General features: G+C 38.3%; 1 protein-coding gene across 1 annotated transcript in view; it reads right to left on the minus strand.

Annotated features, from left to right (window-relative positions):
• Nucleotides 1-21,173, minus strand: part of LOC129113865 (cell surface glycoprotein MUC18-like) — a 41,413-nt gene extending 20,240 nt beyond the window's left edge. Inside the window, 1 exon segment of the mRNA XM_054626348.1 lies at nucleotides 21,077-21,173. Coding sequence (XP_054482323.1) covers nucleotides 21,077-21,140 — 64 coding nt within the window. The 5' untranslated portion in view covers nucleotides 21,141-21,173.
• Between the last annotated feature and the right edge of the window lie 4,450 nt (nucleotides 21,174-25,623).

A 25,623-nucleotide genomic window follows, 5' to 3' on the forward strand; every position in this document is an offset into this window, starting at 1 on the left:
CGTCCTTTTGTGAATGGTTCATCTAAAGTAAAACAAATTACCATTTCTTATTTTTACACCCTATTTAGCCTGCAATAAAAGGATTATTTTAACTGTCACTCAACCGGCAGCTTGTCTTCATGATTTATCGTTAGGGCTAAAAAATGAAATCTTCGAAACCCAAAGTGGAATCTTCAAATTGCTTGTTTTGTCTTACAAACAGGTCAAAAGTATTAATTGTAGTATTACATAAGCAAGACAAAGGCTAAACTATAAAAGTACACATTTGGATAACTAAAACTAGTAAATTTGAAGTATTTCTGCCTGAAAACATATTTAAATGAATAATCGACAAATAAAATAGTGTCAGATCCTTTGACTGTCGATCGCCTTTACGTCCTTACGTTTCTGCTGTAGACCCTACCAAACCTTTTTTTGTAATATTTCTTGAAATTCTTTTTACATTCTGTGGCTGTTGCAGGACTTGTGAACCCATCCAATCATTTCATAGGGCCTGAATGTTCGCCCACTCACCCTGTGCACACATTGCGCATCATCGCATTCCTCCATAAGCTGTTAGCTTAAAAGCTACAAGGACAAACAATAGCTATGTTCGATCGTTGTTTACGTTCATGATAAACAGCTTTGGGGGAGTGGCTTTGGAGAGAGGCCTAAAGGGAATTTTGGAGCTTCATATGTAGATATAAGGTGTTCATTCTAAGGACAACGACAAAACAACAATTCTTATTTTCAGGTGATTATTAACTTAATAAAATACACTTATTAATGTCATATTCCATTCCGGCCAATAGGTCTCCATAAGGACATCAAGTTTGTTGTTCACATGAGATTTAAGAAATCAGTAATTTGGTTACTTGAATACAGTTGAAAGCATTCAGTCGTATGCCAAGATACATAACACTTGTTTACATAGCAAAATGTGGCCACACTTATCCCACGACCATCAATGCAAAACTCTTGCTAAAAAGGTGTTTCACTTGCAAAGGACAAACTCATTTTTGAAGCAGTGTTTGAGTGGGCCTGCACACAGCTGTAATCCTGCACTGGAATTTTATCCGCAAAAAAATCACTCGGCAGGATATTCAAAAGGTGGAGCACAGGAGGAGATTTTAAAATCAGATTAGATTTTTGGACGTCAATGTTTTGTCTACGTAATCAGTAAATTATTTGTTTTCTTTGAAGATGTTTCAAGGCTGGGTGAAGGAATATTACATGCAAGTTAAGGCTAGTGCGGCCCAGACAGTTGAAGGCATCACAGGATGGGGGAGGGAGACTAGTGGAGGAGTGATGGGGGAGCGAACAAAGCACATGTGGGCTTTAGCTTCACAGGCTTTTACAACTCTGGGAAGTTATCATGGCATCATTTGATCCTCCGTCTATATGATCGGCAGGTAAAGGGCAAAAATACAGCACTCGTATTTGAATAGCCAACTCTGTGCATCAGTGGATGATGATTTTGACCGGCAACTAAGCAATTCATCAACAAATTAATTCATCTCCACCTATAACATAACTATTCTTACTGAGTAAGACAATATTTTTAGCACATTAGATTGTGTTTTATCCCTATAACGCGGGGTTGTTGTGTGCATGTAAACAGTCTGTGAGAGTCAAAGGTTCACAACATGTTCACTTTCAAAGCAGCCTTATTGACACGTCTCAGGGATCTAAAACACGTGTATTTTCACAACAAACTTGCCCCGTATTTCACGTCAAAACACAGCGCTCGCCTCCGGGGAAGTAACAAACACTCTCTCCTTCTACTCTAATGGGAGTCACATGCCTGCCGTCGGTCAGACACAATGTCAAACACAAAGATATATCTGTATTCAGAGCTCATAATCAGCTGCATTGTTTGATATGAGTGCAGTGAGCAGCCCCACTTTATCTTGATCTCCAGACTGGGAGACTCCAGTTCTCAGGGCTCGGCAGACAATATCGCTCGGCCACAACGTGCCAAGACCTTGAGCCAGGGCTGTGGTTTTGACTGGATTCCCAGTGGTCGGGTGGCACTGTGTCCTGCTGGTTTCGGGGAGGATGGAGGAGGTGGGGAATTCACGTTGCCACAAGCAGCTGTGAACAATAGTAACGTGGCCCCCCATTCCCATGCTGTGGAGGACGGGGGCAGCTGAGTAAGGGGGAGGGGGGGGCTCCATCAACACCTGTGGGAGACCCATTTGTCAAGTGATTTGTGGGAAGAAGTGTAGAAGCAGAGAGAAGAGAGAAACTGTGGGCGTATAGGGGTGTGTGTGTGTGTGTGTGTGGAGGGGGTGGAGAGGGAACTTAAGAGTTTTATATATCGGGACCACACACAATGAAATGACTCTTGATTTCCCTCTCAAACACACCTGTGCATCTATAGAAAAAATCTTGCACTTCCTCTATCCCATATCCAACTCTTATCTGTTCAAGTGCTGTCAGAAAAGAAGAAGAATTTCCTATTTTTTTCAGTATAAAAAAAAGATCACGCTCACAACTGGCCTGAATCTTGCCCACAACTTCTGCAATCCACTGGCAATGGGAAAGGAGTCTATCGCCTATTTTTTTGCAATTTTCCCTCGTTTAAATTTTTTTGTGGGAAAATTGTACATAACTTTTATCCGTTATAATATTGTGAGATCTGAAGACAACAAAGTCAGAAGGGACAAGAAACATGAGACAGTTTGCAAACAAAGCAACAGTTCAGCCTGATATCTAAACAACTATATTTGTTGTTAAGGATTGCTTTTTGCAGAACAAGTATGTTAGATATTGAAGTTGGTCTGTAAACTGTGATGGATGTTTACAACAGACAATTTGGGTAACAATATCAATGCTTGCCTTGGTTTTCTCTTCATAATAAGTTTTTCCAACCTGGGGATTTTTTTTTTTTTTTCATCTGTCTGATCGTTGACTGCCTGTGCTCCTTTATCCAATCTGACGTATTTCTGGGAATGTTGCAGTGTTCCCAGATCCTAGGAATGAACTTGTTGAGTACTGTTAGAGGGACCATGGTGTTCCTGGTGGAGTGATTTTAACGATATTCTCACTAAACATCTACTACACGGAAGAAAAAAGGCCCCGTATAAGTCAACACCTGTGGCAGAGATAACAGTTTGATGTATAAAACAAAATTTCCTACACACAAGCTCTCATGAGACCAAAGTGAAGATAACCCAGTTTTGTGCTGAAACATGTATACATTAACTTCCACAGACAGCCAGACCGGGAAAATCCTCTGCTCAGAACACTCCTCTTTGATTAGACGGTTGATCTTTTAACAGCGCCCAATATCAGGGCTGAGGGAGCGGGGGAGGATTTGATATTTAAGCATCTCTTTATCCTCTCCCTTTTGAAATGTCAAGTTCAAAAGATCCAGACCAGCAGCCTTGATCTGTGAGCTAAGACGACCCAGAGAATTACCCGGCAAACTCCTAACCGCCATCACACGGCAGAGACGACCACAGCTTTGCAGCGAGTCGCAAGACGGTACACATGGAGTGTTATTAACCGTGATTATATTAAAGTCAGTAAACAGGCTTTTGAAGATTGTTCCTCGTGCTCTGGTCTGACCTGCTTAATGGAATCAAAGCAGTGTTTTCTCTGTAATGAAATGGTCATTGGGTGTTTTAGCTTTTTCTAATTGAATTGAACTTATTCAATAGGGACACTTTCCCAAGGAAGTCTCTCATACAACTGCGGTGTGTTAAATCCTTTGAGTTTGTGTGATTTTTAAAAGATAAATATGAAAAGGTTTTCATGATAATAATGAAGGGAAGTGATGGATGTGCTGCTCGACAATTCTGAGTAGCTTGCCAGTGTCAGTGAATGAAGCACTGCCAGTTCATTTAGAGCCAAACAGAGCCTGATGTCCTACTGAACTGGAGCCAAACATGGAACTGCACCGAAAATAACACTAATATGCCAAAGATAGATTAGAGTAGTTTTTATATTTTTCACCTTCATGGTTATGCTTTACCTTACTTTTATGGAATGTTAACCACAAACTTTGATGTAGTTGTAAGCAGATATTTGTTTATTAATGCATTTTTCAAAATTATTACGGTACATATAGGTAGAGATAGTCTTTTACTGATTTTAAGGTTTTGATTGTTGACAAATACTGTACATTAATAACTATAAAATGCTGTTAATTGTGCATTCATCAACATTACACTGTGTTGTAAACCATTTAAGATGAATTACAAATGTTGAGAAAGCTTTTATTTTGCGGCTTGGAGAATTCCTGAGTTGATATAAAACAACTTTTGGAGCTTGAAGCACATGATAAGACTGCTTTCCCCCATAGAGCCAGACAAACATCTCATGAGCTCTGATTTCACCACAAGTTTGAGAATCGTTTCAGCTCAGTTAGACACATACGGGTCCCATCAGTTAACATTTAGATGAGAAGGTGTTCAAAAGGCTTACAGGAAATGTTTTTGGCGGATAGACTCCACTCAATGATGGTGATTGCTTATATAGGAAAACACAAGAGGATGGACAAGAGAACATGGAGGCAATATGAGCTTAAAAATATCAGAGCTGAATAAAGTTGAAAAATAAAGCTTATTCACTGAAGTTTAAACTGTTATGAAGTAGGTTAAAGTTAAGTTTAGTCAAGTTTCAAAGTATGAGCTCATTTTTTGGGGTCTTCATCATCACTTCGAACACGTCAGCACCTTTGACAGCATGACTGCCTCTTATTAAAGGGGCACTCTTCTGATTTTACACATGAGGATGAGTTTTCTCACGGTGGGGAGAACTACTCAGAACTACTTGTGGCTCTCAAATCGGGCTTGGAGACCATTTTTAAAGACCAGTCCAGGAGGCATTATGGGTAGTGATGGATCCAGGGTTTATAAGTCAGGATATTTCGTCCTCTACCATGCTTTTTTTGAAATCTGTCTCTTGGAAGTTCCTCTAACTTCACTGCAGACCCAATTTAATATTGCAAAATATAGAAGAAAAATAACTAAAATATTAAAAGGATACATCTGGTGATTATTAATATTTTTCTTACTGTTAAACAATGTCATTAAAAGACTAAACCCAACAATGAATTGATCCTATTTTCTGTAAAGCCAAATCCTACTAGGCTATGAAAAACACAAGTCTCAGTAAAAGCGACATACACCTTTTGAAGATATTTTTTTTTGCACTTTTTACTCCCGTTTTACTCCAGGGTTGAGTGCCACAGATAGGATAGTGAAAGTCCTTTCATGAGATTTACAGATAACAAAAACACCTTAGAGCACAGAGGTCTTGAGAAATTTGTTTTTTTGCAACTAATCTCTACGATTCCCACCCAAAAACACTACAAATTGTTTATAGTACTAACTAGGCTCCATATGGTCATTAAGGAAAGCAGAGCGCCACGAAAAATGAAAGCACATCAGTACAAACAGACGTTGACGCAGGCATTACAACAATACGCCAAAAAAAAGGTAATAATACATCAGAAAAACTTTCTTAAAGTCCCTGCACAGTATTTTTAAAGTGTCTTCTATGTGGTCTAATGTATATCCAAAACAACCCTTTTTTACTATTGCTAAACAAAGCTTTTTTGGATTATCCCTACATGCTTATGATGCACTGGAATTTTCTAAACATTTTTTAGACGTTTTATAACTTCCTTTGCTTTTGATCTGCCCTCATCACAGTCTGTTTACAGTGATATGCTACCACAGAGCGCCTAGGGAGCTGAGTATAAAGTGTTGCTTTTGGGTGAATAACTCCTTTAATGTAAGAGGCAACAGAGTCATTTAAAAAATGATTTTCTTCCATTAGCTGTCGGCTAATCTCTCTCACTCTTTGTCACTCACTCTTCTCCAGCTCCGGGCTAGAATTATCTTTAGCACTCAAAATCTGTCAGAAACAAACTCATGGCATACATCATACGTGCTACATACAGACCGCCAGCAGAAGAGGGCGGCGAGGTGATGTATGTTGTTGTCACGTAATGTCTTTGCCGCTGGGGAACAAGTGCTGCTTGGTCGTGTCCCATCATTAAGAATCACTGATCTAAATGACAATCCCAGTAGGGGGGTGAGATATAAGGAAGCGGTGATCAGACTTGGCTTTAAACTCCAATACATAACATGGCAGTATTTCTTGCGCCTCCACTATCAGTTGCTTTGTGTTATGCTCCTTTAACAAGCACAAGCGTGTTTTTTCCCGGCCTGTCGATATCACTGTTCCTGGTCTCTGCTGGGCAGCAGATGCCAAGCTGGCTGGAGGTGGAGGAAGCCCATGGTGATGTGACTCCTCCGGCCCCTGCGGGGGGGCTTTGCAGAGTCACAGATCTCTGTACCAGGTTTACTGCCCGACACATTTGGGTATTTTTGGACATGGTTTCCAAAAAAGATATAAAAAATGATTTAGGTATGTTTTTTTACTTAATTTATGTATCTAGCTGAGGTACTGTGTACAGTAACGGACACAGTAAAGCAGGTGACGACTATGCAGCACCTCAGGAGGCATTACATATTAAATGGGACTCTGGATGGGGTCTGTTGTATCAATAGGACTGCATATTAGATGAGCATGACATATGCTTCAACATAAACAACAGGTTAACCCCTCCTCTGCCACAGTCTTAAAGGAATACTTTCCCTCCAAAATGATCCTTTGTATATCAGTTACTCAGCCCAACCTTGAATTAATGAAGATGACTTTATTCAACATGCGTCCACGGTAAGCGAAGGATCCAAAAAACAGAGGAAGGTCTTAATAGATTGGGTTTTACTGCACAAGTTGTGTGAACAGATGTTTTAAGATAGTTTTGCTGCTGTTAACACGGCCCTCATTTTAGTTGAATTCATCAAGACTTCTTTCAGTTATTTTTATTCTTTATTTACCATGGAGGCATGCAAGAAAAAAAAAAAATCAAGGTCATACTGGGTCATTGACTGATTTACAACTGATCATTTTGGGAGTGAAGTATTCCTTTAAAGCTGTACAAACAAACTTTATAAAGCAGTACTCTGATCTTTGTGACATATTGTACATACTTCCAGAAAGAGTAAGCAGGAGAGAAATGAATACGGCAAATACTGCTCATAGTTTTCCACTAAAAACCTACTAAATAAAGCAGGCAACAGTATGGTATTGAAATGGTTATTTTGTACTAGAGCGTGGTGCAATAACCCTAAAATGTAGACTTACTGCAATACAGTAATGTGATTAAACCACAATTCAGACCAAAAAACTACCAATTTCCCATTCAATACATTGACAGTGTAGCACTGCAGAGTAAATACACAACATATTTGCTCAATTATCCAGATCGGAGTCACTTTGACAACAGGGCATGCAGAGCAGCCCAGACGTCTGTTACCCGGGCAACTCCATCCAGCTCCTCCTCCAACCTCTCCATGGGTGGTGTCCATGCCAGATGCCCAAACCACCTTGAAGGACTCCAATCTGACACCAGGGTCTGCTTTTGTCACCCACTGATGATGTCAGAAGGACTACAGGGAGACTTTGGCTAAGATGAGATTCATGTTCTCGTCTTCGCCCTGAGGGATGCTGGGAGGTTTTTATGGTGTTCTGCTGTCACAGCTGAGAGGTGCATTTAGGACAGCTAGAAATCGCTTACCAGGTCACAAAGACTATTATGGTTCACTCCAAAGTTTGCAGAGTTAAAATTCACACTGGCTACCCTGTAGAGATGCCTCACTTTGTTAGTTACAAAGTGTGTATTTGCTGCATAGTTCATGCTGTAATTGCAGCACAACAGCCCCAATGCAAGTCCTGCTCAGTGCTTTATGAGATGTCAAATTTGACATTTTGACATGAAGGTGACTAGGAAGAACAGGGGGCTGCATGTATCCGACCCTCTGGTTGGTTAGACTGTTCATCATTTAGAAGCGCAACTTTTACGACTTGAAAAACTGCTGTCTTTTACATCGCAATGTCAGCGGGGATTTGAATTAATCAATCAGCCCTGATCAAAATAATAAGAAACCACCACATATTTTGCACCAGGCAATACTTTTAAATGCATGGACAGAAAAACGACTGGTTACACATTCACAGTAACAAATAATCGATTATCAAAATAGATGGCAATTATTTTTATGTCGATCGACTTAGCGATTAGTCACAAATTATTGCAGATCTAAATAAAAAACAAATGTGCTGGGGGTCTGCCTGTGATAAAACACACAGACACCAATTATAATTAGTTTGGACCATAATGCTGGCTGCCACATAGCTAAATAATCCATGATGGTGAGCGTGATGTCTTCATCTGGTTGTGATTGAAGTTATTTATTAAGTGTTCTAACAACAAAAGGCCAATTCCTTACATGGTTTTGGTTTCGCTTTATCACATTATGGTTTTTAAATTGTCAGCAGAGAACTTACAGGAAAGTTTGAAGCTACATTTTTGTGTTTGTAAAGACTTGTCGATAACAAATACAACGTATTATATGGAGGAAATGCACTTTAATATTGAGCAAGGGTTGAGGGTATTCAATCCAGCTGTTATAAGTGCGTGGGTTAGATTTAGTTTGGAGCCTTGACACGTCTTTATTCTGACATTTCAGTTGTTGAAGAAGCCCCACGGGGCAGATTCCAGACCCTAAATGTGAGCTGCAGAGGTAGATCACATTACAGCTTTCATCAGACACGTCTTCAGAAGACACAGGCAGTGTCTGGCAGCCACTAAATTGCCCCAAAAGTCAACTCTTCACCATGGCTCTTTAATAAATCCTCTCTGTGACTTGGTCATCACTCTTCAGTGTCTGATTCTTATCTGTGAACAAAGCCTGTTATCACATTCTCACATCAAGCTCTGTGACATTTCCCAACTAAGGCCAAACACATCACCATGCAAACTCTATCACCAAACTTCTACTTGGGGAAGAAAAAAAAAAAAAAAACCTTCTTGTTATTCCATCTGCATACTGTGGAATCCATTTTAAAAGACTTTCACAGTTAGAAAGGAACTCATTTGTTTGATCTTTACTCAATTCAGATTCAGCTCATCTCACTTCAGACTGCCAGGCATTTGTCTAAAATATCTCCCACACATCTGCTAGCTGGATACAGTGTGACAAAATGCATACAGATTCTAAAAACCCAAGGTTCTCATTCTTATTTAAAAGATCAATTTCAAAACTGTGTTTTTCCCAAATGCCAGTAAATCTGTCACAAGTTTGATACTTGCTGGCAGCTGTATCTGGAAAGATCAGTAGTCTTGTTTACTTATTCTTGTAGATTCCAATTGTGATACAGTTCTTGTATGCTGCTTGTGTTACATCATTTAACTTCTGATACTCTGCCTTCTTAAAAAAGATTGAATAAGCTTTGGATCAGTTGGTAAGAGAACTTTGTATTTCTTTCAAATAGAAGATTGTTAAAATCAAAATGTATATTCATCAGAAAATAAGTATTTTTTATTATCTATGTCAAATCACATGTATTATATTGGTATTTGTTAAGAAAAACGATACCCGGCCCTTTTAATAACCACATCACACACTACAGATTCAGATCTATTATACTTGTGTTAAATGATGAAACAATTAGTCAATTAATCTATTAGTTGATTTGCGAGAAACTTAAATTGTAAAAAATGTAGACAATAGATTGATCTTGCAAGTCGTTTTTTATATTTTTTATATTTGGTTCTTTTTTCGTCTGTTAGGATAATAAACTAAAATATCTTTGGGTTTTAGACTGTGACCTTGTGCTTTATAAAATTTGGATGGATATTTTTCACTATTTTCTACCATCTTATAGACTGAACTATGGTTTTAATGATTTTTTTATTCTAATATAATCTGCAGATAAATCAATAATGAAAACTATCAATATTTGCAGTGTTACAATGAAGCAGAGAACAGACTGGAGATATTCTAGACAAATTCCTCTGTCCAATCAACAGTTGCTGCTGGTTTTCCTCCACCAGCTTATTTTCTGCCTCTCTAGCTTCTCCTGGGACACTTAAACAAAGAGATGAGCCCTCTGGGGAATCTGCCAAACCAATGCCCCGCAACCCCTAACTGAACAACAGCAAAAGACAAAAAATAATTAGGCCTGCACTATGAATCAGCTGAAGGGAAGTCCCACACAACATATGAAATCTGAGTAAAATCTGGCCCTCTACCATTGCACTGATGGTTGAGCCTCAGGGGTTGGGATAACATTTACAGACAGCACTGTTACAAGTCTCTGTTATCCTGGTTTGTGCATGATATCATACACAGACATCCCCTCCACTCCCTTCATACACAGTTTATTTGAAAAGCACATTCTGTTGAGTGTTTAAACAAAATAAACTGGGTATTGAGGTTTACCACTGTGCAGATTTCATGCTAAAATTCAACTAAGAAGACCTGAAAGTATGAAAAGTTTCAGCCTATTTGAGATGGAGGACAGCTAATTAAAACCTAAAGCTGGTTGATTAGTTTATCATAATGAACAGCCTAATCAGAAGAAAAAGAACCCACTGCCAGATGCATGCCATATCCACGCCATGGCACAGCCCATTAGCACAAGAGGCAAACACCATGAAAGCCGCTCTGGTTAGCCCCGAGGTCGTCATGAATATTCATGTGCACATGTACACGCTGAACACCGAGATGTCTTTTCACCATCAAAGTCGGATTGGATTTTAGAAGACTTCATTTTAATTTTACGACAGATGTGAATGCAAGCCCATGTGACAGGAAACTGACTGGCACAGTGCCAGGCATCGTGAGATATTGTCTATAGTAACGGGATGCGATAGTAAAAGCATTCCATGAAATAAAAAGTACATTTTCAGTTGTTGTGCTAGCAGCGTAGCTCTAAGGATGACAATGTCTGTTGGTCCACCACTCTGAGATATCTCAACTATTGAGGCTGGTGTTGTTCTATATATGTATATTTAACTATTGCCCACAAATCCCATTTAAAAAAAAGATAAAAAACCAATAATGTTTAGGTTTTTCTCAAAACTCTCGTCTTTTCACAGGATTTGTAGACAGTAAAAAAAGCACAAAACTTGCTTGTGAGTTTTATAATTTTATTGTGGCTAATGATTAAGGATAATAAATTATTGTATCGCTAATAACTACATGCATGTTTCTTTATCGTGTCAGACTGATTAAAGAGTAATCAAATCGTGTTCAAAGCTTGTGAATTAGTAAATTATCGTAACTACACACTTCTTTGGTGCTGAACGGAAACACCATCAATCCAGTCTCAAATTGCGTTTGGTTGAAAAAGATACGACTCTGAAACATGAAGTTATTTTTGGTGGCTGTCATAATAAATCACTTTCACCATCAGGTGTTAACGTGCCTTTGGGCTATTTGCTCCTTAAATGTCAGGATATTAACACAGACATTACCTGTTGCATGTGCCCGTTTTGTTACTTTCGTCATATATACTCATGATATCACTTTAGAACTTAATCCTGGTGATGAGCTGGTTGCCACAATAAATATATTTTTGCAGGCTCTCCAGGCATTCTTTATGTGACACTGACACATTGGTTTGGCAGTTTGACATAAACCTTAGGAGCAAAAGAAATAAGAGGAATTGGAATTCCTCAGGACAATGACTAGGTTTTAGGGGAAGCCTTGAGCAAATACTGACAAGTTGGTGGCATCTGCATTGTTCCAGAAAGAAACATATCTCATATCCATTTCATGTTAACAGACAGAAATATATTCGTGAAATCTCTAACCAGTGACATAGTCCTGTGGTCACATTTCACACACGCCTAAAACCCTCAGGATTTAAAGGGGAATCGGTGCTTTCTACCCACTATGGACCCTTTTACACCAAAATATAACAGCCTCCCTGATTAATGGGTAACTTTACTCAGATTGAGCTGCACTCCACGCCGAGTTATTTTGTTAATGTTTATTGAAAAACTTCATAAATACATTTCTAAAAAGTTTGAAAATTAATTAAATTTGTGTTTAATCAATCTCAATTTGAAGTCAAGCAATAACTTGGACAGCTGATAGTATTGGCAGATATTACTTCATCATAGATATTTGAGTATCTGCGTATATTTTAGCCGACAGGATTCAAGAAATTGCATTAGAAATACCAATTATATGTTTAAAGTAAATTAGAAACTGTCATCATTTCAGTCACAGTAGTTTCAGCAGGGTACTTTTGAATTTCAGTCGCAAAATATAAATATCAGTATCGGCCTTCTAAATCAATTATCCTAATAGATTTATCATTATTTCAAACTGAAATTTTCATTAGTTTCAACCTTATTTTTTATATAAAATGTACAAATGTGAAGCTCAAGACTTTGATCAGGGTTGTATCAGAATGTAAGATGAAGACTAATGCAAGTCTTCCACTTTGTAAGAAAGATGGGCTTTTCATGTGGGTAGTATTATATACTTTTATGTGCCAACGCTTGATTAACTGACGGAAAGCTGAGAAGAAATTAACTTTACACAAAGAATCTCATCAATGCTCACAAAGATTACAGAGCTTTGAAATTAAACAGACTAAGGATGGTGATCTCCGTCGCTCCAGCATCACATCACACATGAATGAAGTTAATCCCACTGTTTATTTGAGGACATCTCTTTCCTGTTTGCGCCTGCTCTTTCAGTCAGAACTGTTGACAACAACAAGAGCAAAGTAAATATTCCCAGGCTCTGTCCACTGCACTCAAATAGAAAAAAAGTAGGGGGGCATGAGAGAGGTGTGAGAGGAGACACAGGATTTAAGGGGGGTGCACGGCTCAGAAAAGGCGGGAAGGAGGCAAAACCATTGTGGTGTACAATTTCTCTGTAACTCGAGCCCCTGCTTGTTGCCCCCACAGCAGAATGTCCGATGGATTGGGCGTCAGGTGTGTGCAGCTGCTGGTTAAGCTCTGTTTGCAGACCAAAGAGGCACAGAAGTGGGAGAAGGAAGGAAGGAAAGGCTTCTCAATAGGGCAAAACTGGAAGTTTTTTTATTTTGTCTCTCCCTCTGGTACTAATGGGACTGTTGCCAAGACTTGGATTGTGGCCCAAGAGAGTGCCATGTGTCCCACAGATGGGCCTTCTAAATATGAAGAGAGACGTCGTGTACAGATGGCCAATTTCGCATAAGAAGAGTTTTAGGGACAAATGGCCAAAACTGCTCAAGACTGAAATAGTACCAATGAATGTCTTATTTTACGACAAAGAAAGCAGGACTGTCTTGTTCCATATACACGATCACATTCATAAACATATGGATTGTTTAACATACTGCATATGTGCATTAAATTTAGATTCGATGAGCAACTAAAAGACGTTCAACAGAAACAAACTCATCTTATAAATGATCATTTAGACACCAGATTGCTTCTCTGTTTACATTTTTTACTCAATCCTGTTATGTGCTTATCTTTAAAGCTTCTCTTACACACTTAAAGTAATTTATTGTCGTCTAAAAACCTTAAGAGAAGAGCAGCATATTGAAACATCCTAACATACGCCTTCATCTCATGACTAAATTCATCAAGAGACGAGACACGTCAGGATCTATTTGATTCAGCTGAGGTGACAATGGAATGAGTGATTACATCATACACTTGCCTTATGGCAATTAATCAGTTGCATGCTTTTAGTGTGGATAGTATTAATTCAAAGTGCTACATAGGTTTTTATTTTATGCACTCACCAATGCTTTCTGGTAGGACTAGGTGTGAGGCTGTTTATGATCCTGTGTTGGCCGATTCAGATTCCACATGGTGCAAAACCCCAAAAGCCCTGTCTGGTGCCAGTGGTGGAAAGTTACTAAGTACATTTATTGAAGAACAATTCTGAAGTACTTGCAGTTTACTTGAGGAATTCAATTTTATGTTACTGTATACTTTTTACCTTCATTATTTCACAGCTCAAATTGAGACAAATTCCTACATCAATATTCAGTTTCAGGGACAATTCAGGCAACCTAGACGGACTGGTTGTCCAATAACAAGCCTCAAAAAGTTTTTTTAAGCATAGATATTGTAGTCCCATGTTGTATTATGTACTTTCCAACCAGGGCAAAAACATGCCTCTACATTCATCGTACTGCTTTCACAATACTGAATACAAATAATCAATGCAGTGCAAGCAGAGCAGCCAAATCCAATATTTGGGATTCAAAGAGGCTTTTAAGAAACAACTCTCCCAGCACAACGAGAGAAAAAAACTATGATGTGGAACCCTGCAGCACTTTTCATGCTTTTTAAAAATAAATACAAAAGAAAAAAAAAAAAAAAAAAAAAAAAAAAGTTTGGTGCCGAATTCCTTGTTCAAGCTGCAGATAAAAGTCCTGTGCTCTGGCACTATTGAATGCACATGAATGTTTCTCCCTCTCATGAGTAATTTCCTACATGCCTCTTCTTGATTGAGCATGCTTAAAACAACCGTCTCCAGCTCATGAGACAGGTCCCATCTTCTCTAGGGCGGACTGTTCACTGTATAGATTTTTCACTCAGTTGAATGATGTACTTTGAATAGCACAGCAGTCGAGGATGTTTCGGGCCGTTCCTCAGCACCAGAGAGGTACTCGATAAGGGAGAAATTCCCTCCCAGAAGGCCAGGGATCAGACTACAGAGGCAGCTGTTGGATATAAAATCCCTTTCAAACATCAAGCATCCACCCAGTCGCTGCAGTTATACTACACATGCAAAGACGAGGCCCCTGAAAAGACTTCAATTGGGCTTGAGGGAGGCTGTCAGCTCTGCTCCTGCCAGCTCAACAGCTAGAGCTTTGATTTTCGACAACATGTTTTGGATCTTCAGAGCATGCACAGGTTTTGAAATCAAAGAATGACAACAAACAACTCTTTTTCGTGGAAATCGATGTCTGCTTTGAATCCTGTCGCTGTTTTATGACTAAATCTATCCAGTTGTGTTGGTGCACACCTCAACTTACCCTGTCTCGTAAATCACTTTCATAAACAACTACTTTGCTTAATTAGTGCATTTGTTCAGCAGGAAATACAATGCCGTTCATTTACATTTTTTTTTTCAACAAAACAGGGAAACAATCATTGTACAAAATCTGCTCCAGGCAACTAAAAAGATTGTTACGTGTTAAAGAAGTTAATACTGACTTGCAGCCTTTACTTTTTCAGTATCGTGTTGTACAAAAAAAAAACGTCTTTCCTTAACCAAGTGTTTTAATAGTGTAAAGCTAACAAAACATGGGACAAAGGATCTGAATCCTTGCCTGTTTTTTTTAAGTCTGGTTCTTACCGTGTAGACAAAAGCTCACCAGCTTGAATAATCAGTTAAAGTACTGAAAGGGAGTGAACTCAATAGGATGTGCGGTATTTGATTGTTTACCATGCTGACATACATGTTAGTGGAATTATCTTACATATGCTTAATGCTACAGCAAGGCACCATTATAGAGCCACATGGATCAAACAGCACACTCTCTTTAATGAAAACAATGAGCCAATACATTAGATTATATGGCTGTCATGCCGGGCAATCACTCAGGCAAACGCACTAATCCCACTAACAACTGCAGCCAACAGCTGCACACTTCCTGCTACATCCAGACGAGCCCTGCAGCACACTGAAGGTATTCTCGGGCACTCTGCCACAGAGAGGGATGAAGAAGAGGTCAGGGAGACCAGCCATTATTTACACGAGATCGACTCACTGGGATACCTTATGACTCATGTTTGGATACTTCACTACTTTACTTAATGCAAAAACACATTTCTTATCTGGCTAATAATGAACGATTAATAATGTCTTAACACTCACAGCCAGGCAGGAAGTCTTCCTTAATATAATGCATATATTAATAAGTAATTCGAGCATAGAATGAGAGAAGGAGAAAAAGAATCGGACCAAACTTTTAAAAGATTAACAGTTTTGGATAGTCTTTGTAAACTTGGTTCACATCACATTCATAGCTCTATGAATTTATTTGCATATCGTCCTCATGCAGTCTGACCTTGTGGTCAAAAACAATTTGAAATCTCAATTATAAGATTGGTAGTTTGAGGGTTTTCATTAAATTAAATGTATCATTGTGAATATAATCAAGAATATCAATAGGTGTATGTAAATCATAATAATTAAATGTATTGCTCCCCAAGAATATTTTTGTTGAAGAGCACTAACAATCATAGGATAATTTGTAAAGCTAAAATATGACATTTTAGTGTTTATTCTCATGGTTTATTTATCTGACCATTATTTCCAATTAATCAAATACTCAAAATCTAAAAAGAATAGTGCCTTTAACTTTTCCCAAAGTCAAAGATTACATCTTCAAATTGGTTAATTTGACAAACCGCTCGAAGATATTTAACAGATGATGAAATAAATAAGAGAAGCAGCAAATGCTAACATTTGAGCACCTGAAACAAGATGTGGTTTGGCCTTTCTGATGATAAATTAAGTGAATGATGAATATATTATCGCAAATGTTAAGGATTCGTATTCTGTCAATCAGTAATTAACAATGTCACATGTTTTTGAACAACCTCATAAATTGTTCATTCTATCAACAAGGAAACTCTAAAATGCGCATGAGTTCCACAGCGAAGAACTAGATATACTTGACAATAATAACCTAAAACCAAACTTCAGCTAGAATCAGAAAGCTCTCCATCAAGAAGGAATTCAGTCGTCTCTTAGAGGCTTCACTGAACAAAAGTGGTGAGCCATAATATCCCTTGGCTCTCAGAAAAAAAATGTGTGGTCATCCATTAAGGAAAGCTGTTGAAATGTCTTCACATGAGATACACAATGCTTTTGTTTATGACGGATGCCAAAGCTGTGTTAAATGGTGTCCATCCAAACACCATTAAAATGTCAACTTGCCCCGATATCATCTCACGATAAGTCAGTACCTGAGGTAACTGGCTAAATGTATTGGACAAAAGGTACTATTGTTACTTTTGTGTTTATTTTTCCTAAAACAGCTGGGCATTGTAGTATTCGAGTAAGAATTAACTACAGTGTGTGGTCACGGTAGGGATGTCAAGAGAATCTATACTTCGATACAAAGTCACTGCCAAAATTGTCTTTGTCCATTCAACCGAATCTGAAACTTTTCATATTTTGCAGTGCGGGGAGATCGAAACAGTTCCGCAACTGTTTCGATCTCTGCAAATTTCGGATGCCAATAAAAACAAACAAGCCAACCCAATGACTTGGAAGTCAGTGTCATAACTCTCTTCATACTTTAAAAATGTTTTGGGATATCATGACTTTTCTTCACAGTTTCCACTGTGATATACAAATATTACACAACACAGCAGGCTTGCAAAGCGCATTCTTAACCGACAACCAGAGCGGACATGGATGACATATTGATTTTGGCTGCATTGGAAATATGATTAAGTTATTGAAAAATGTGATTTCAAATGGCTGTTTATGCAATGTTAATCCAGAGAAATGTATTTGTTCTAATTTTGACTGATTTCTAAGAGTTTCTTCCATTTAGAGTAGTCGACTATTCCTGCTAAGCTACCGGCTAACGTTAACAGAGGTTGTATTGAGTTTCTTTATGATCCGTTCAAGCAAAAGGCAAAAGGTAAATTATTAATTTAATCATGATGTGTACAAATGTAATCCTGTAAAAGTTGTTTGAAGGAGACGTTTTCAATATGAAATATATACAAGAGAGGGAATTATGACCTGTAACCCTTAACACTAGCACCAAGTGTTTATTGTTGTTGTATTTTATCTTAACAGTGGTATCAAATTGTGTAATGAGAATCGTGGAATTTCACTGATATAAGTATCAACTACTAAATTATTGGTATCGTGACATCCCTAGTTCATTGTGATGAAGTAACATCTCACCCAGTGCCACAGTGTGGCTCACTGATGGCACAAAGGGCTTAGATACATCAGGCTTTACATAAACAACACTTGTTATTAGAACAATTCAATGCTGGTTTGGGGCTCTTAATGGGATTTACTGACAATTTAGAATATCACCAACATTTAAAAGCAATTAGGCCCTAAGCTGTCTTATTTAAATGTCTCCACATGATGATGTTGCAAGTTGGCAGCATTTGGGTGAAACACTCCTCCCTCCTGATTGGGGATTGGCTCATAAGTTAGCTAAAGTATCACACCCCATGCCACCTTTTGCTGCTGTGGCAGTAGACAGAATTTCCTGGGGTATTTCTGATTGACTACCTTCTGTACAAAAAAATGAGGAAATACAAGTTAAAAACAACAAATGGAGCAGAATTGCAGTATTGAATTGTAGTGTTTTTGTGTCATTACAAATGTATCTGCATCATTCTTGCATCAGATTGAGAATCATTTATCTAGATATTTATTAGATTGTTTGAGATGGATACATAAGTTTCACTCATCGTACCATTTTGGGAGTGCAGTTTTGATTGCAAAGGATATTTTACACAACAAAAGCTTTTAAAGGATCTCTCAGAGCTCTGAAAATGCACTGAAGGATAAAACCTTGTTTATTCCACAAAGGCATGAACCAAGCACGCAAGCATCCACTTTCTATTCTGTAAATGACATCGTAAAAGCTCTGCCACTGCTCTGATTTACTGCATAAACCACATTGCCCGGTTCACTTGCCCATTCCTGTAACACAACATGCCCATCATACTGATGAACACTGGTCTGCGAGATCAATAAGGAGGTGGGTGTACAATGCATCAGCTATGGGACATGTTGGGGTTTTCTTGTCATAGTCAGGATGGCTTCATTTCCATGCAGCAGAGATGCTTTTAGCCACAAATTGTATTCGAGTAAGTGCCCTTCAAGGTCCATTAGCGAGGAGGTCAGTTTTGACAGAGCCTGGTTTGGAAGCTCTTTAGAGGACTGGGGTCTATCACTAACCAACGAACTAATCCAAAAACAGACAGCTTTACTCCGTCTCCAGAGGAGGTCCAGGGGAGATGAGGATTAAATAGCGGTAACCCAATTAAGACAAGGCTGATGAGGGTAAAAAAACAGGGATTTAAGAGAAAAAGAGGTTTAAGGTTGGGACACAGTGAGTGTTGTCCTGTTGTGAGATGCTACATGGAGAAGAAGGTTTACATTTAATTCTGTCTGTAGGTAATCTATCCGTGAACAGCGATGTCAGCCTTTAAGGGTAGCAGCGGAGAAAGAAACAGATTTTCTCAAAATTGATTAAAAGATTAGAAAAATCTAATTTTGTACGTCCAATTAATTTTCTGTCAACCCGCTAATCTGTTGTTTGACTAATTGTCTCAGTTCAAATTAGCTGTCAGTATTACGTGATAGCCTAAACCCTTAACCTTACGTTTCCTTTCCATCCGTTTCTTAGCCCTAAACTATATTTAGAGTTGAAACAATGAGTCGATTAATCAGTTCAATCAATCAGCAAGGTTCAAGCTGCACTCTCTTTTTTACATAAATGTATTTATTTTGAGAGTCTAGGGCTGACAAAACAAGACATTTAAGGACGTGACCTTCGGCTCTCGGAGACTAGAACGCACATTTTTCACTGTTAAAAAGGGACAATGTGTGGGATTTAGTGACATCTAGTGGGGTGGTTGCAAATTGCAACCAACTGAATACCCCTACGCTCAATCCTCCCTTTCTAAAAATGCAGTAACTTGAGCCGCCAAGTGCAAGATGTTGGGAACGCCATTCGCCTTGCTCAGAGCCCCCCCGTACCATAATAACACTACTTTAGGGAACAACAGTGGTCAGGTGGCGGCTGGGGGTACCACAGTTTTTGCGCTCTGTGGCTCACGTTACCGCAGTTTCACAAGCTTATCAGACAACTACGGTGGCCTTCAGGTAATGTAAAAACACAAGCGGCTCCTGCCAGAGCCAGTGTTTGGTTTGTCTTTTCTGGGCTACTGTAGAAACATGTCTGTGCAACAGGGCGGACTCCGTATGTAGATATGAAGGGCTCCATCTGAACTCGTAGCACTTATTGCATTCGTATTAGTTGTTGCACTTACTGTATTCGTATCAGTTCGCTGCACTTATTGAATTCGTATTCGTTTACTGCACTTATCCTAGTCGTAGTAGTTTGTAGCACTTATTATATTCGTATTAGTCTGTTGCAATTATTGTTTTCGTAGTAATTTGCCTCTGCACTATACTTTTTCTCTGGTTTATGCTTTAAGATGCTTGTTTAAGAAAGGAGATGCACTTATGACTTCTGGTGACTAGTAGTTCTCTTGAATACCTATGTTGAATACACTTCCTGTAAGTCGCTTTGGATAAAAGCGTCTGCTAAATGACTGTAATGTAATGTAATGTAATGTAACTAACATAAACTATTCTTAGTTTCAGGTGATTATACGCTGATGAAAAGTTTATGGATCCCCCGAAATACTACACACTGGCCGGTATCTTCAAATTATTGAAGAAATGACTTAACATACAACACCTTCACCTTAAGACTCCTTGAGTGAAAACATATCCCGCTGCTCTGTCCTGTGTCTACAAACCTGCCTCTTCCATCAGGTTGCTATTGTTTGGCTGATAAATGACATCACAGAAGACAAAAAAAAACAAAAACACATATCTAGTGTCCTGCAGAGAGAGAACTAAGTTTGGTCCTGCGGTCTGTGGTTCTTTAGATGTTTTTACAGCAGTCTTGTTAAACCTTTAACAACTTACCCAGACTCTGTCGCATAACAGTTTATGACACAAACATTAAAAAAAACAAAAACAAAAAAAAACATGCCGATGCACGCTCAAAACGTAGAGGAAAGCTGCATGTTGGTTGGTGTTAATTGGTGCGTTAATTACGCAGCAATTAATTACACCTTTATTCACTTAAAGACTCCCGGGTCTTTCGACTGAAAACACCTGAAAATGAGGACTTACATCGGGGGGGGGAAGAGTGTAAAATTAGTGGACATTAACACAAATTAAAACATGCGCTTATCCCACTAACGTTATATGTAATTAAGCCTTCAAATTCACAGACGAATCTACGACCCACTAATAAGCGTACGGCCAATTAACCCCCCAAAAAAACACTTAAGGTTATATTCGAGAAACCGGTGCTCCAATAAGTTAACTAAATAACATTTAAAAAAAAAAAAAAAAAGAAAGAATGCACACGTTGTAATTTCATTCAAGCTGTCCACCTTCACTAAAAAACAAACAAACAAAAAAAACAAAAAACTTAAAACTAAAAAACGTGGTTTCGGTTTTAAACTCACCGCTCCAGTGGAGGAGGCAGAGGTGAAGAAACAGGGTTGGAAATGTTCTGCGCAGGAGAGCCATGTTCTTGGTATAAAAAAAAAAAAAAAAAGCTGCTTGTCGTATCCAGCCCGAAATAATCTGAAGTGGTGTGTCGACGAGAAGTTGAAGCCAAGCAGCAGCCAGGGAGAGAGGAGAGAGAGACTGAGGGGAGAGGAGGAGGAGGAGAGGGGAGGAGAGTGGAGGAGAGGGGAGGGAGCTCAATTAAAGTCTAAGTCTGGCGGGGTCCTCCTATTGTGGAAGCTGTGTGTGTGTGTGTGTGTGTGTGTTGTGTGTGTGTGTGTGTGTGTGTGTGTGTGTGTGTGTGTGTGTGTGTGTGTGTGTGTGTGTGTGTGTGTGTGTGGTTGAAGCAGCTTATCAGTGTTTTCTTCTGCTTCTTCTGACTCCTAATTCACACAGGCATTTCTTTTTTTAATTTTTTTGGGGTGGAAAAGTCCTCAAGGTCACAATAACAAGCATACCTTATCACTCTTGCACACCTTTTAGCCCAAATCACATGTCTGGATTCATCTTAACTGGGTCACTTTGTTTGTCATTTCCACAGTGGTTGAAGAAAGTGATAAATCTATTTACACATGGGGCTGAAATTCAGTTGCAAAGTGTTGCACTACATTTTGGGGGAAATACGCTTATTATGCTCTTTAGATGGGATTGATATTGGTCACACATCTACAGCCAGCAGACTGTTATCATAGCTTAGCAGTGGTCGGGGAAGCATGCAGATTTTTCAGTTAAAGTACTAATACCACACAGTAAAAAGTATTAAAAGCAGAAAAATGTCATATATCGTATCATTAGAAAATTATTAAACATGCCTTCATGTTGAAGCAGGACTTTACAGTTGTAGTTGGTTGGGGTTAAGCTCATAGTGATTATTTTTTCATTATGGATTAATCTGCTTATTATTTACTCCATTAATTAATTGATAGTTTGGTTTAATAAAAAAAAATAAAATAAAAGAAGTGAGAAATGGCGTCACAATTACCAGAGCCCAGATGTGACACCTTCACAATGTTTGTTTTGTCCAACCAACTGTCCAAACATCAAACATTATTACTAATACGTCACCATTATTAACATTATTAAAGAAAAAAGAGGAAATCATCACATTTGTGAAGCTGGAACCATTAAAAATTGTTTTTAAAATTACATATATCATCTAAATAATTGCCAATTAATTAACTGTCAAGCAGCTACTTGATTAATCAAACCATTATACAAATGTAATTGTATAAACTGCATCATATACGCTAAACTATACACTAATCATTTGAACAAAACATATTCTATAAGCTTTTTGTGTTTTGTGCTCAACTATCTTTAATTGAAAAGAAACTAAGCCTAAAGCTGTCAGATATAAGTAGGAAAGTAAAGTAGAAAGTTGAATAAAAATTAAAGCCTCAAGGGTAGCACTTCATATTGAAGCTCTCTAATTACTGTTAAAGAGCCACAATTGAAACGGACATTGATGCTAGAATTAAGGGGGCCTTGACACTCCTGTAAGAGAAGGCCAAACAATAGCCTTTATGAAAGCGCTGAGAAAACACAGAACCGGGAGAAGAAATGGAATGGATGGAAAGTACCGAGAAGGCCAAGTGGACGCAGGTGGCTGGAAAAACGGGAAATACCTGAATTAATTTAGTTGCTTGGATTAATAGATCAGCAACCCATTTAACAGAGCGGCAGAGCATTGGTTCATGACCGAGGTTGTCCTGAGGGGATGACCTAAAGCATGAAGTTAAGAGAACTGGGGTTGATGTCCAGGTCAAGTGACTTATTTCTGTTAGCAAAGGCAATCATGTCGCTTGACCTGCCTGGTGCTTATTGGTGAGATAATGCAGGACGTCCAAATAGGAATAGTAAGAGACGTATATGAACCCTAGATTATAGAAAAGGAGACACTCCATCAAGAAGCGAGGTGACACTTTGTTGCTCTTAACTGGGAGTGAAGGTGGAACAGAGATTTCCATCTGAAGAACAACTTCGACCCGAGATAAACTTTGGTAAATCAAGATTTCCTCAGCACCCAAACCCTCGCTCCCTGGAAGGAGCTGTCCCATTATAGTGAAGAGGAAGCAGACATCTTTATGTCTTATATGACCAGAACTAGGCAACTAAAACACAAACAGTCTAGATTGATAAATAGAACGACAGAGAAATAGAAATAGGAGTTGACTGTCCCTTTAAGTTATGCACTTGACAAAATGTACTTAGTTATGTTTCACCACTGTAGCTTAGCATAAAGACTGGAAACAGGTGTAAACGGCTAGCCTGGCTCTAAAGCTGACCAAGACATAGTCAGACAAAGATAGTAAAATGGGAAGTATAACTTAATTAATTAGAGAGATTTGGAGGCGCTGCTGGCAGATTTTGTTACCTTCCGACAGAGCCACACTTTATGTGTTCCCCTGTTAACAGGATATGTGCTAAGCTAAAATAACTGGCTGCAGCTTCATAATCCTGCAAAAATTAGTGATCTAGTTGAGCTCTAGGCAGAAAAGCAAAGAATTGTTTTTCCTACATGTCAAATTATTGCTTTAAGAACAATGACATACTTGTTTTTAAAAAATGATTACATCCATTTTATCTACTGTGTTTTACAGCCATTGTTTTACGTTAGTTATAATACAAATATGATTATAATAATCGTGATGTATTCTTAAACATCCCAACAGTACATTGCAGCTTATACGTACCTGTTTTAGCAGTTGGTCAAGCTTTCGAAGTTGTGGCTTCTACACTTCTGGAGCTCTCTACCGTTGGACTAAAGATCTGTGGATACTAGTTTATTAATTTGTATCTCCATTTCATGTATCACTCTTTTATTAAATGTATTGATTTTGTCAATTATAATGAATCACTTAATAAAAAACTTAAAGGCGAAACATAAATAAACTTCACTCAAGTTTACTCTTAATCATAAAAATGTAGTTCTACCACAAACTATACATAGGTCATCTTAGAATTTATATGATAAATTATAAGTCAGTGAGCCACCACACTGAATCATCTAGCAGTGATAAACACCTTAGTAGCCATTTAAATGCTTGTTTTTCTAATACTTCGCCCACACATGTTCTCCTGGAAATATATGGTCTAATTAATATTCTTCTTCTCAAACAGCAACCATTATGATATTAGCATATCTTTCAACACAGGCATAAATTAGGAAATAAAACACAGTGTTCAGACTGAGGGTTGAGCAAAGGTTACACACACTGGACTTCCTCCGGTAAAGTGAGCAGTCTCCTGGTGTTTCCTTCCCCGACTGTGGAGTCACCTTGGCTGACAGCTGCAGCAGAAAGGCTTCCTGGAGTCGGTCACCCAGCTGTCCAGTCCCATCATACATGAGCCTACAGCTGTGGACACAGCACAGGTATTAGACATGGAGATGGACAACTTGTGGTTACAGACAACTTATAGTCTAGTATAGTTTTACCAGAAAGAGCTCAGAAACATACCGTATGTTGTGACACTATGATAGACTGTATTCATTTTTCCTAAACATAACTAGATATGCTACATGCTGCTACAAACCTACAGTATCAGGGTCGAGCTTTTGTGATCACTTTATACATTATCATTACTAAAAAGGTAAAGCACTGATGCCTTGAATCAATATTAAATTAATTTAATGGAATCACAAAATTGATAAGCATTATTATTGGACTGAATTTATTTACAAATTCAGATTAAGAATACAGAATATAAATTAACTAATACATAATGATTATTATACATTAAGATACCCAGTAATATATAAGAATGAATTCAAATGAGCTCCCCCTTGACCAGCTGCAACATTAAAGTGATGAACACATGAATGCTTCAATAATTATATCTGAAATGGGCCATTCTGAAAAATGAATACTTCTGTTTTTTGGTACTTTGATGTAGGACTTTTATTTGTAGCCATACTTTTACACTGTGTTATTACTACTTTTACTGGTAAGTGTCTTAGTAGTTCTTCCACCACTGGTAGAATCATGAAAAATGTGCCGTTAAGAATCTCACATTTACAACACCATTGTTCCTAAACTTTCATGTCGAGTAAATTTTATTTATATGCCCAGAATCACAAATGTCTCTCAAGGGGTTTTACAATCTGTACAACGTACGACACCATGTCCTCAGACAAATTCGGATCTGAAAAACTCCCCAAAAGTAACTGAGGAGGGATGCCTCTCCTGGGATGGACAGACATGTAATAGATATAGATAAAGATAACCTTTGTGGCTTGTGACCCTTTCAATTCTAAATCTGTACTTGTGTAAAGTATTTTTTGAGGCCTGAAGAGGTTAAATTACCCAGTTTTCACAACAAAAAGGATGAGAGAAACATTAAAAAAAGCACATCATTTTGTTACTGATCATTACCAAACATTCTAGTCAGAGCCATATTTCTTGATTTAATACTATACACCTGAATTAAAGTTAAAACAATCACCCTTTGTCGACTCAAAGTAAACCTAATAGGAGCTTCATGCTGAAAGGAGTACAGCAGCAGC

Source organism: Anoplopoma fimbria, chromosome 24 (assembly GCF_027596085.1).
Source record: "Anoplopoma fimbria isolate UVic2021 breed Golden Eagle Sablefish chromosome 24, Afim_UVic_2022, whole genome shotgun sequence".
NCBI classification, from domain to species: domain Eukaryota; kingdom Metazoa; phylum Chordata; class Actinopteri; order Perciformes; family Anoplopomatidae; genus Anoplopoma; species Anoplopoma fimbria.